At 32.1% G+C, this 12,422-nt stretch overlaps 1 protein-coding gene across 1 annotated transcript; it reads right to left on the reverse strand.

The window, feature by feature from the left end:
* Window positions 1-8,452: 8,452 nt before the first annotated feature.
* On the reverse strand, window positions 8,453-12,132 carry LOC123713470 (ejaculatory bulb-specific protein 3-like). The gene is made up of 3 exons (XM_045667148.1): window positions 12,012-12,132; window positions 9,293-9,482; window positions 8,453-8,698 (listed from the first exon to the last, which is right to left on the reverse strand). The coding sequence occupies exons 2-3, from the start codon at window positions 9,474-9,476 to the stop codon at window positions 8,508-8,510; spliced, it is 375 nt and encodes a 124-aa protein (XP_045523104.1). The 5' UTR covers window positions 9,477-9,482; window positions 12,012-12,132; the 3' UTR covers window positions 8,453-8,507.
* Between the last annotated feature and the right edge of the window lie 290 nt (window positions 12,133-12,422).

A 12,422-nucleotide genomic window follows, 5' to 3' on the forward strand; every position in this document is an offset into this window, starting at 1 on the left:
ATCGTAATCAAAAATTAAAAATCCAGACGTCACTCAACTAACGTTAGATTACATATAAATATATTTATACATAGTTAGTTAAGTGATATATATTAGTTATTGATGAATAGCGCAAAGGAAATGTTAACAATCATCTTTCACACTTACACAAAGAATAAATTCTTATATATATATATATCCGATACGAAAGGTCGCCATGACTTATATCCTGGCTACACGAAACAGATGCGTCACTTAGTTTTAAGAACCCATAAGTAAATCACAGTTTTTTTGTTAAATCAGCTTCGCAACCCCAGTATCCCTAATTTTATGTTATAAGCTGTTGTGTTTCAATTCCCTTAGATTCGACATTTATTTGAACATCCCTTGAACAACCGCCAACGACCTTAACTCGTTCTAAGCCGAATATGCCTCTAGTAGATAATATTTAGATTTATTTATTAGATTAGCAGGTTACCTATATTTTTAGATTCTTAAGTAATGTACAACCCTAAAGTAGGTTATAGGTGTTGGTAAACACTGCCCAAGAAACATAACACCAATTAAGGGTAAGAATAGAGGTTCATGTTCAGGAAAGGGGGTTTTGGTGGGAGATATTATTATTATTACCACTGAAGGATTAGGCTAAGCCTAGTGTATTTTGATAAATTTTCGCAATGTATTCTATGTGTCCGGAAAGCAGTGTGTTAAATGACTAATGCTTTCCCATAATTCACCGATTTATACGAGTAAAAATATTCCGCGAATCGTTACCATGAGCTGAAACTTAAGCGTATAGATAAATATTGTTATATTATTTATAAAAACACTAACTTAAAAATTATATTATAGAACACGTATGACGCAATCGACCTTGGAATTAAAAATATTTAATACAATTTAATAATTAACATAAATGATGACTTATAAAGACCTGTTTAGTTAAATATTGGTTATTTATTAAACGGTGAGATGGTGTCTTAGTAACCTATGATTTTTTTTAAACGGTTTGGATACAATAAAAACAAGTCACTTGTTCGTAGTCAAGGAAAGGATATCGTTTTTAGATTCGAAATTGGAATTTAAATTAAACTTGACAAAAGCTCACGAAAAAATAATTAAAATGGAAATTTCAATCTTAGATGGATCGGAATGGTTTAAGTGGCGATCAATGTACGTTGCTATCTAGTTTGAATTAAAAAGGAGTACGTAGGAAGGAAGGAAAGTCGTTTCTGAATTCAATGCCTGAGCTGCTTGTATGCAATGAAAGTGAAACAATTTCGTTTTCCGTAATACTCCTACAGGTCGTTATCAAATTTTACGTTGATTGACGCTTAAACAAAAATATCATTTCATGGATTAAACAAGTATTTCAGAACATAGCAAGACATAATCGTAAACAACCTTTAGGCACGCAAGTTATTAATACTGTAAATAATAGTAATATCCGACCATAGTCTATTTTAGATTTTGGTCAATAAAATTATAAAAAAAACATTATTTATTTATTCATTTCGTTATCATCACAAAAATTATGTTTAATAACAATCAATTACACTAAAAATATAGTCAGAGGTGGGATACATAATATTTACATATGTAAAGGTTCTAAAATTAACAAAAGGGAACAAACAATAACCATATTCCGCGATAGCTTAAACAAGTCAAGGCATAACTAGTCGTATGGCCGGGCTGCCCGATATAAAACTGAGTGTTTTGCTTAGTTATAATGTCAAATTCACTAATATGCGTGTACACGTAAGAAGTGAAAATTCTTTATGACCTTATTTTTAGAAAAAATATCTACTATATGCAACTTTACAGAAATTGGTTAAATAAAGTTAAATTAGATAAATTTTAGCAAAATGCTTTATTATCTATCATAGACATGAACACAAATAATACAATTATTTCATTTTACCTTATCACTACTAAGATTATTACAGAATTTCATTAATTGTAATAGAATTATTAGTATCATTGTTAAACGACATGCTATCCCTACTCCGCATTTCCAACGCCAATAAAGAAGTTTTACTTCAAAAGATATATAAATTTATAGGTAAGACATTATTAATTAATATAAGACATTATTTTTATTAATATTCATAAAAATACCATATCATATTTGCATTTATCTCAGTTATTCGGGTGACTAAAAAACCCGCAAAAAAGGGAATAATATATGTATAAAAGACCGTGGGAATTAATAATTATAAGAATAATATTTTTTATAATAGCAATACTGTTGTTGTACCTAAAACAATACTTAATTTATAATTTAATTTTAATCAAAGGATTCACTTCTTTGATCCTAATTTGCTTGACTTGTGTTTCAAAGACCTATAAATAGATTTTATAATGAAATCGTAAATTGTGTTACACAATTCTCTAATAAATAAATTACATAAGCTACTTCATTTGTTATACAGAAGCTCATTGAGACCAAAGCTTATAAGTGATGCCTTTTTTTTTCAGAATCTTTGTATAGTCATAGAGGAAATTTGCCTGCTGACTTACATCATCTGATGTTATTCCGGGACGGGATTTTGTCTGCTGACCTCAGTTGCTTTTTTTCCATTCGCGTGCTTGGACGCGACGGACGTGTGATACATAATCATGTATTCATTTGTTATGCAAATTAAATTCCCTTCTGACTGTCAAGAATAGTTTATAAAATAAGTAGTATTGACTAAATGAGTTTAAAATGTAAATCAAAAGACGAAACCTAGGCGCGTTTAGTTTGATACAACATACACACATTTTACCTCTGGTCTGTAGTATGTTTATAGAACATGTAGTGTTTAAGGAAAATCTCGTTATTTATTAACACCAAGGTTTTACCAAAGCGCATACATTCTTAAGTATATAGACTATACTTAATTGAAACTCGTGCTTTTATTTTGCGATTTAGGATTAGCTGGTTACATTCAATATGTCAGTTATTTTTCTTTCGATGCTTTGTTTGTATTTGAAATAAGTACGTTGATAATATTACAATTACTTTAAAAAAGCAACGCTCAAATAAACATCACATAGCAAATGTTAAGTCGTAAGAGTATTGCCGTGGTGGAATACTCGCAATGCGCGTTAGATTTTAGTAGATGAGAGAATCCATCTCTCTCATCTTCTTCAGGTCACTTTATTTCTAAAGGTTGTTAACACATTGGATTAGGTATTTAGCGTTAGTCTAAACAGATCCTCGGCGGATGTTATGCGAGTCCACTCCCATACTTTCCGCAACGACCTCTTCCTTCTACCAGCCTGTCTCTTGCCTTGAATTGTTCTCATTATTATTGAGCTGCAACAAGTCGTATTGTTAATGACGCAAAACGTGTCTGAGATATGCGACTTTCCGCATTTTGACAGTCTGCATAAACTTCCGTCTCTTCTCGATTCGTTGAACGACTCTTTCAATCGTCACTCTTTGGATCGAGCTGATGCGAAGCTTGCGACGGTAGCATTACATTACAAAAGCGCATTACATTAATTATTTGAAACATGCCGAGACATTATTCATGGATCACAATCACAATCCTAACTTGACTGTCTACGATATTCAATAGATTCTTTATTTTATTTCGTAGCCCTAATATCCATTAATAAATATACATATTAGGTATCTCATATAAAAATAACATATGTATATATATATAACGAAAATAACCCATTACTTGATAAATTAATATGATATGTTCATTTGCTCTAATTTGTACGCTCGTGTGAGTTCTGTTTAATGCTACAGATGAAAGATTACGGTCTCCTGAGTGGTGTTTTCAAACCTCATAATATTAATACAAGTCATAACTGTGTTCTAGTTATAATTTGTTTATTTTTAAAAAGTAATTTATATCTTAATCACTGCTTTGCAGATATTAAACGACAGATTCATACGTGGGTAACACTGAAAATGTTTAGAAGTCAGTTAGAAACATTGCTATTTTTTTTTTAAGAAAGAAATTTAGAACTCTTTTGTAACCTTTTGTAACTATTGTGTAATGTATTGTATTTGTTTGTATTTGTGGATTGGCGGCAAATCTAAAACTATTGTTACACGTGAAAATGAACCTATCGCGAGAATGGGCTTACTCAACAACAAAGCTATGATAGGCTGCCATTAGAATTTCTTAATGAAGCCCCATCTCGTACCAGTATTTATAATTGGTTTAACGAGTTTAAACGTAGACGTTCTTTAACAGCGACAGCACTGATGTTATCTTCTGTACGACGCTTGATGGAGAAAGATAAGAGAGTGACCTATAAACAGATACGGGCAAGCCTAGGCATTTGTATGAGTCAAGTTCAAAAAATATTACACGAACATTTAGGCGTCAGGAAGCTTTATGCCAGATGGATTACCCATCGTTGGTTAAAGACCACCAGAAACATCTTAGTATGGACTGGTGTCCCTAAATGTTTAGATAAGTTCAACGGCGGTGACTCAAATGCTGTATTTAACATCGTAAAGCTGGATATATTGCTACGAACCCGAAACCAAAAGACAATCAGCTCAGTGGGTGTTTCCTTTCGAGGATCGGCCAACTAAGGTAAAAAAGGAAGAAGTCAAGGAAAAAAGATGATTGCCTCATTCTTTGGTCGGAAAGGGCAATCGCGACAGTTGTGCTAGAAGATAGGAGGACAGTTACTGCAGACTGGTATATCTGGCTGTTTGATATTGTCTTCGCCTTCGAAGCAGGATCCTCCTTCACCACGTGAATGCTTCAGCGCACTACGGAAAACAGACTGTTGAATATTTGACTATGGCAGGTGTCGAAATAATGAGTCATCCGCCATACAGTCCTGACCCTGCGACTTTCATTTATTCCCAAGAACTAATTATAAAATTCGACGTATTCGCTTTACGAACCATGAAGATGCGGTGAAAGCGTACGAAAATGCCATAGAAGAGACCCCTAAGGAAGAATGCGCCCACTGCTTTTCTTAGTGGTTCTATCGAATGCGATGATGTGTAGAGAGGAACGGAGATTGTTTCGAAAAACAATAAAAGTATTTTCAACTTTCTACATTAAGCCATTTTTCATTTTCTAAACATATTCAATGTTACCTAGGTACTCTTGTATAAGTATATGTCAAAATTCAAAATGCAATATTATTTATTCATATAGGTAACACAATGTACACTTATGAACGTCAAAAAATAAATACATAAGAAATTCTTCTAATTTTACATTTACTGCCAGTTGTCAAATCAAGGGCGTAGAGCGGAAGAGAAGATCTGGTAATAAACTCTTCGCCAATCTTATTAATCACCACGTTTTTTGTGTTACACAATGTTTGTAAGGAGCTGCAACCATTACACCATGTTCTACATGTCGTCTAGGTAATTAATAATAATAAAATAAATCTGTTTTACTGTTTGCTGATGACACTTCGCTTTTATTTAAAGTGAAACGACGAAATCCATCACAAGTTATGTGATGGATTCTCAAGAGAATGTAAACAGTGCCATTTCCAGTGTAGTTCACTGGTTTAATACAAATAACCTTAAGCTAAACGAAAAGAAGACCAAAATGTATTAAATTTGTAACTACAAATGTAAAAAGTAGTAATTCTCAAATAATAATTAAAGATGAGGACATACACTTTGTTGATAATGCCGTGTTCTTAGGAATTACTTTAAATAGTAAACTCCAGTGGGGCCTACACATAGAAGGTCTTTCGAATAGGCTTCTGCAGCGTTCGCAGTAAAAAAGATACGCGATATTACATATGAGAATACAGCAAAGCTTGTTTATTTCAGGTATTTTCATAGCATCATGTCATATAGTGTTATTTTGTGGGGTAATAAGCTGACATTAAATCGATATTTGTAGTGCAAAAGTGGACTATAAGAGCGATGTGTGGGTTGTCCCCACGGGAGTCAGTCCGAAGGTAGTCTAGGGAATTACATATTTTGCCTTTGGCAAGTTAATACATTTATGAGAATATTTTGTATGTGCGGAAAAATATAGATACCTTTAAAAAGAATAGTAGTTTCCATTATTATAGTACTCGTAATAAAGACAAAATTAGTGCACCAACCACAAGGCTGCATAAAACGAGTAATTCTTTCCAAGTCAATTGTATACGTTTTATCAACAAAATAGTGAGATACAAATGTTGTCAGTAAATAAACTTAAATCGTACATTAAAGTAAAACAGCTTGCTAAGGCCTATTATAATATAAATGAATAGTTAAACGATCCTAGTGCTTGGATATGAATTGGTATAAAGAGGTAACGCTGCAACCATTACACCATGTTCTACATGGCATCAGTAGGAGGCATGGTGAAATAAGAGCACGTACTTACATTCTCGTGGGAACAACACACAAATACATAGTCTAAATAACTAACATCACCGCATATATTGCACCCGTTCACGGGTTTGACGCATGGCCAGCCACCGGCCCGGTTGGTGTTGACTTGTATCTATATCACTCGAAATATGTACTAAATAGCGCCCCATACCCCTATGCAGTCATTATCAAATGTCCGCTTGTGGCGGCGTCCATGCATTGGGTTGAATCTCTCTCTAAAGACATTTTTTAATGAATAAAGTGGATAGTAATCTCTACTGATTATGTTAATAAACAAAACTCTTGGTATGAGCCAAAAGTATGTTAGGTGAGTAATCTGCGAAAAGACAACAATTTTTTTATACTACTTCTATATCATTAAGTTCTAAGAAATAGAAATAGTCCTTACAGTTAAATTAAGCTTAACACTTTGTTCTTGTTGAGCAGAGCTTTCCAGCGTTTACGGAAACGTAAAAGAAAAATTGAAATTATCTGATTACAAGCCGTGCCTCAAGAGGCTCGACCGAGAGTGAAGTGCGACGTCGTCAAGTTTTACAAGTACCACGGTTCGTTTCCAAGACGCCATTCAGTATCAGGCAATGTTAAGAAGTAAGCTTGGAATTATTTTTTTGATCACGCCCAGGCATAATTAATTCTACCGTCGTTGTGCTATGAAAAGGCACTTGATAAGTTATTCTTATAATGAGGTTATTCAACGACATTATGAATTATAATGAAATTGGCTATAAAATTGATTTTAAAGATATTAGTAATATTATATAGTCTTCATTTAAATTTATATATTATACTAATATTTTAACATGTCAGAACCTTGTTTTTGCCGCGCACCTCCACTATGAGGAGCCAGCTGCCCAGTGAAGTATTTGCGAACCAATTCGACTTAGGGTCCTTCAATTCTTAAAAGGCCGCCAAAGCACTTGCGAGCCTTGTGGCAATGTGAGTATCCATTGGCACTTAACATCAGCGATCCTGCCCGTTTGCCCCTATTACATAAAAAAACTATACTAACTTTAAAAAAATGAACTTGTTGTGATGTTTGTAGGTACGACTTGCACAATTAAATGCTTAATATTTATGATATCAAAGTGTGCCTTTGTAGTAAGTTTTTACTTCTGACTTGAAGTAGAGTCGGGTTGTTATAAAACTTTAACGCAAGGGAAGTTGCTGTGAACATTTATTTTATACGAACTTTTTGTTTTATTTAAGTAAAGTTGAGAAAGAATTGAATAATTCTTCAATTCTTCACTTCACTTCCACGAGATATGTTTTTTGTTTAAAAATATATACAACATTTTTTTATAGCGAACAATGTTCTTGGTTGTACTTAACCCAGTTGCAAGACAATTAAATAAGATTTTTATTAACATTTTTGATACAATGAGCATTTTCCAATGTTATTATATCACTATCCTCGCCTTCCTGCTGTGCTGGCATCAATTGGGTTTCATTCTCAACTTAAGAGTTTTAGATTTTAAAATACATAGTCAATATGAAACTATTTATAACTAAAAATTAAAACTTTCTTGTGTATGTATTCTGAAGTAGTGAAGTATCCTGAGGTTCTAGGTTCAATGATTTTTTCAGACCATGTGAGCATTTAACACTCATCGTGTGGTAACTGCCAACCCTTAGAACTAAAAAGCCAGCCATGCCTAAGACATCGTGTCGACCACAGGAAGTTCTCCTAGCGTATTAGAAAAAGCAAATTGTTACGAAATAGATACAGAACTCTGCCAAGGATTGTAATGCCTCCATCACAAATTTTTGACCTTAATTTTATTAAAAATAAAGATATTTGTCTTTGTTACTTAGCAATTATAAAGGCAAAAGTCTATTTGAATAAAAATGGGGTTGGGTTCTAAATACCATAATGGTAAAATAATAATGACGACGTTAGTGTCGGTACAAAAAGTCGTATAAATTTTATATTTTTCTCGGACGTGTAGTTCTACGACAATTTTGTTTGGAATTTAAAAAAATCCGTACATTTTTTCGGACAATTTTATCGGTCAAATTATTATAGGTAACCGCCGACAGGAGTGGCTAAAAATATTAGTCTATTACACGCCTAACAACGAGTGAGCGTTTCGCGAATAGACCCTACCTACTTCCTTCGCTGGTTGCCTTACTAATAAAAAAATCTTTAGCATTTTATAAATCAAACTTTATTTTACATGAAAGTATCAAGAAATCAAGGTTCAAGAACTGTTTATGGAAGGTGTTTTTCAACGAACTGTTTCAGTTCTTCAGCGTGGGTATGCTCTGGGTCATATTTGTTCTTCAGCTTCTCCCAGTCCTCCTTATGTTCATCCATCATAGTCTTGATCATTTTGGCGACGAGAACTTTTTGCTTGTCCGAACAGTTTTGACAAGTATTGCCGACTGCGTCTGGAATCCATTCTGAAAAAAAACATAATTTTATTTTGTCATATAACAATCGTCTAGAATAGTGAAGTTATAAGATATTGTATGTGGAGATACTTGGTTTAATTCGGCTAGTTAAACAACACTGCTCTACTGGTGCTCATGGTTAAACTATATCCATAATGAAAGATAACATACATTTTCTGTACACTGTAAAACACACCTTACATTAGGGTGTACCATAATACCATATAAACAGTCACGTTATAGACTTATCCTCCTATTTATTAAAAGTTCATAAGTTTAATGGCACCGTTTTACTCATCTGTCTGTTTTAATCTCGTAATTTGACAGAAAAAGAGAAACTACTTTTGTTATAAAAGTGTAATTAGATTATGATTTTATATATTGCATTAATTCACAATAGTTCTATTACTTTAAAAATATAGTTACTTGGTGTTTGTGAGTCGCATTCTTCAAAAACGGCTTTATCAATTTTTTTCGGTATGTAATGCGGTAGGTACTAGTACTCAATACGTTTTAAAGTGATATACGGCTAGTTTAGATGTGAAGATAAATTATTATAGAAAATATATAGTAACATCGCGTATAGATATAAGAGGCACATACTGCTAATATCATTTCCTTCTGGTGTACACTTTCCCTCTCCAAGGAAACACAGTATATAAGATTTCATTAGTCTTGGGTTTTCCTTTAGCTGGTCTACGTCAAAGTCGTCATATCGGCTGCTGTATTTCTCATCTGGGCGGGCTGCTGCCACCGCGACTACCACCAAAAGAATTAACAGCTTCATCTGTAACTAAAATACAACTTTAGAACCACTAAAATTACTGTAACATTATACCTATGAACTTTGTTTTTACTTAATACAACTAACAAACTCAAAGTATAAAGGACATTTAAGATTATAAATCACATGTCCCGGTAAGTGTTTGTTCTTACCGTGATATACAGATATGTCTAAAATAAATGAAAAACATCCGATCTTTTTGCACCCTGATTCCAATGAGATTGATTATTATTTCGCGTCATCAGTAACAATCTTAATCAATAATATTTATCGTATATATAAAGAAACTAGAGAAATTACCACTACACCGGGCGATAATTAAAACATGGTTCAACAACATTGAACTACAATACACTGATTTTTATTTGGGTTCCTAAGTCTATGCAGATAAATGTTATCTTATATGTGAAAGGGATGGTATCAATCTGTCATTTAGTGAAGAAGTAAATTATTCCAATTCGTGTATTTAAATAAAAAAAAATTGTATACATTTCTTCTCCATACAAGCTGTGTAATATTTCAATAATCGTTAACTAAAATGTATGCAGGCGAAAACCTTGTATTATTACATAATATGGTATTAATACCTAAAATCTTAATGTTCTCTTTTGTACTTGTAATACGATATCGCTACGACGGCTTCACAAAGTCGCAACTTTAAGGCAATTATAGTACTCACGCAATTAAATTCTAACAATACCTGTTTGCGTTTGATCTGATTGTAGTCTGTGAAATATTATTCTTAGAACTTGTTTTGTTTTTGCACTACAACAATCAATACTAGTCATAGATCATTCTAAAGTTAAACAGTGCCTTTCTTTTTATCAATGCGTATAATAAATCAGTACTCAGAAAAATAAATAAGACTACAAAAGAGTATTGCAATTAATGTATTTTTGTGTTACGTTATTAAAGAGTTTTCTCAGACAGAAAAGCCTGCATTGGCAATCTCCAGAAGCCGTATTTAGCTTTGTGTCGTTGTCATTTGATTTTTACAAGATAATTTTAAATACGCAAAAATTCTGTTGTCAAAGCATAATCGATTTTTACTCGATTAATTATTTCGTTCTTCAGACTGTACTCAGTGTATGTAAGTGTTAAAAAAAAAGTTGTTATTTATATAAAAATACCAAATATGCAGCCAATACGTTAACAAAAAGTGAACAAATTTATTTTGCCAAAAGCACATTTTTTATTTTATACGGGCTAAAATCCTATGATAATTTGGAATAAAACACTTATCGAAACATTTAAGAAGCTGTCATTAGAAGCTCTCATGTTTTCCCATTATTAATAAGAACAATAACTTTCAACTAATAGGTAACAAGAACAAATTTCTCCAATTAGGAGAGCTTTTAAAAACAATTTAAATATAAGTTTTTGTAAAAAAGAGCTTTGAAGCTTATTAAAATTTTTGGAAAGTTTTAATCAAGCTATTTAAATAGAAGTTATATAAGAAGTAAATAGATTTTTTCTATACAACCTGTGCCTTTCAACAACATTAATCCAGTCGTGTATTATGCAGCCTTCCTCATTAAATGATATCACGATTTCGTTATTATACTTAAGTGAGACACTTTTCATAATATGATTTTTTTTTAAATCTCACGGGACAAAAAAATAGTAGTTTGATGGAAACGGTTGACAGTTTTACATTACTTAGACTTGAAGTGGTTTTGAATATGTACTTCAATCAATTTCAAATTGGCTATGTACTCGTATTATTTAGATAGGAACTTGATCAAAGTATCAATTAGAACGTTTCTGTTGATTTTATAGTTATGTAAATCTGACTAATTGACTCTGAATAATAGACGACTTCATAATTGATAAAGTTACTTATTTTTACATTTACCCAGGATATCAACAATATTAACTTTATATATTTTGAGACAATGAATTCTATTCTATGTGTTACATAAAAATTTTATTAATCAATTGGGTACGTGAACGTAATAAGTTTTAACCCTATAGGCTCAAATTGTATTCCGTTTGCAACTTAACTGCATGCATTATTATATCATATCATTACTATTGCTCTAATAATAAACCTAATAATATGAAACTGATTCTATAAATATTAAAATCTATTATATCTTAATAATAGCTGGAAGAAATTATCCAGAGAAATATGTTGATTGAATTTATTATAATGTTATCTATGGAAATGACTAATATAGGGAAGCACGATTAACTCGAAGCGAATGGATAAATTTTATAAAATAATATTTTGTAAGATTATATGTGGTACGTAATTGCTGAAACGCGTCATTATCCAGAGAAATATGTTGATTTAAATTATTTAAATGTTATTCCAGGGAAATGATTTTACATCAAGGAAATTAATTAGTAATTAAAAAACTCACAAATCATTATTACTTAGTCTTGCATGTTTTGTCTTTCACAATGAACAGGCAAACCTTCCCGCAAAAAATTAAATTTATGGACTTATTTAGTCAAGGGTAGAAATCGTTACGGAAAAGTTGTGATAAAAGCACAATTTTAATAAAACAAGATTATATTAGAATAAATACCTACTTGTTATAATTGCACACACTGCACTGATGTTATTCTTAGCAAAGATTCTTTGCATCTATATAATGTTAGCGCTATTCAGCCTTTTTATACTAATGATGTTTACCACACATTCACGAAAAACCTTTATTTTTCTCTTTGCTTACGTTGATCCGCTAATTAATTCCTTCTTTACGTATAAAAACTTTAAAATTTGTGTTGATACTTTTGTATTTTGAAGGACTTTCCGACAATTATGTTCTTGGTATCATCAACCGACCACGTACATTACCTGTCATAATTATGCGAGCATGATAATTACATAATCCGTCTGATATTAAGGTGCTAGATAAGATCTTTATTTAATTATCAACGTATTATAATGAAATAATAATGATTCTGGGAATGTCTATGTCTATGTTGTAACTGTTTGTT

This window comes from Pieris brassicae, chromosome 8, assembly GCF_905147105.1.
Source record: "Pieris brassicae chromosome 8, ilPieBrab1.1, whole genome shotgun sequence".
NCBI classification, from domain to species: Eukaryota; Metazoa; Arthropoda; class Insecta; order Lepidoptera; family Pieridae; genus Pieris; species Pieris brassicae.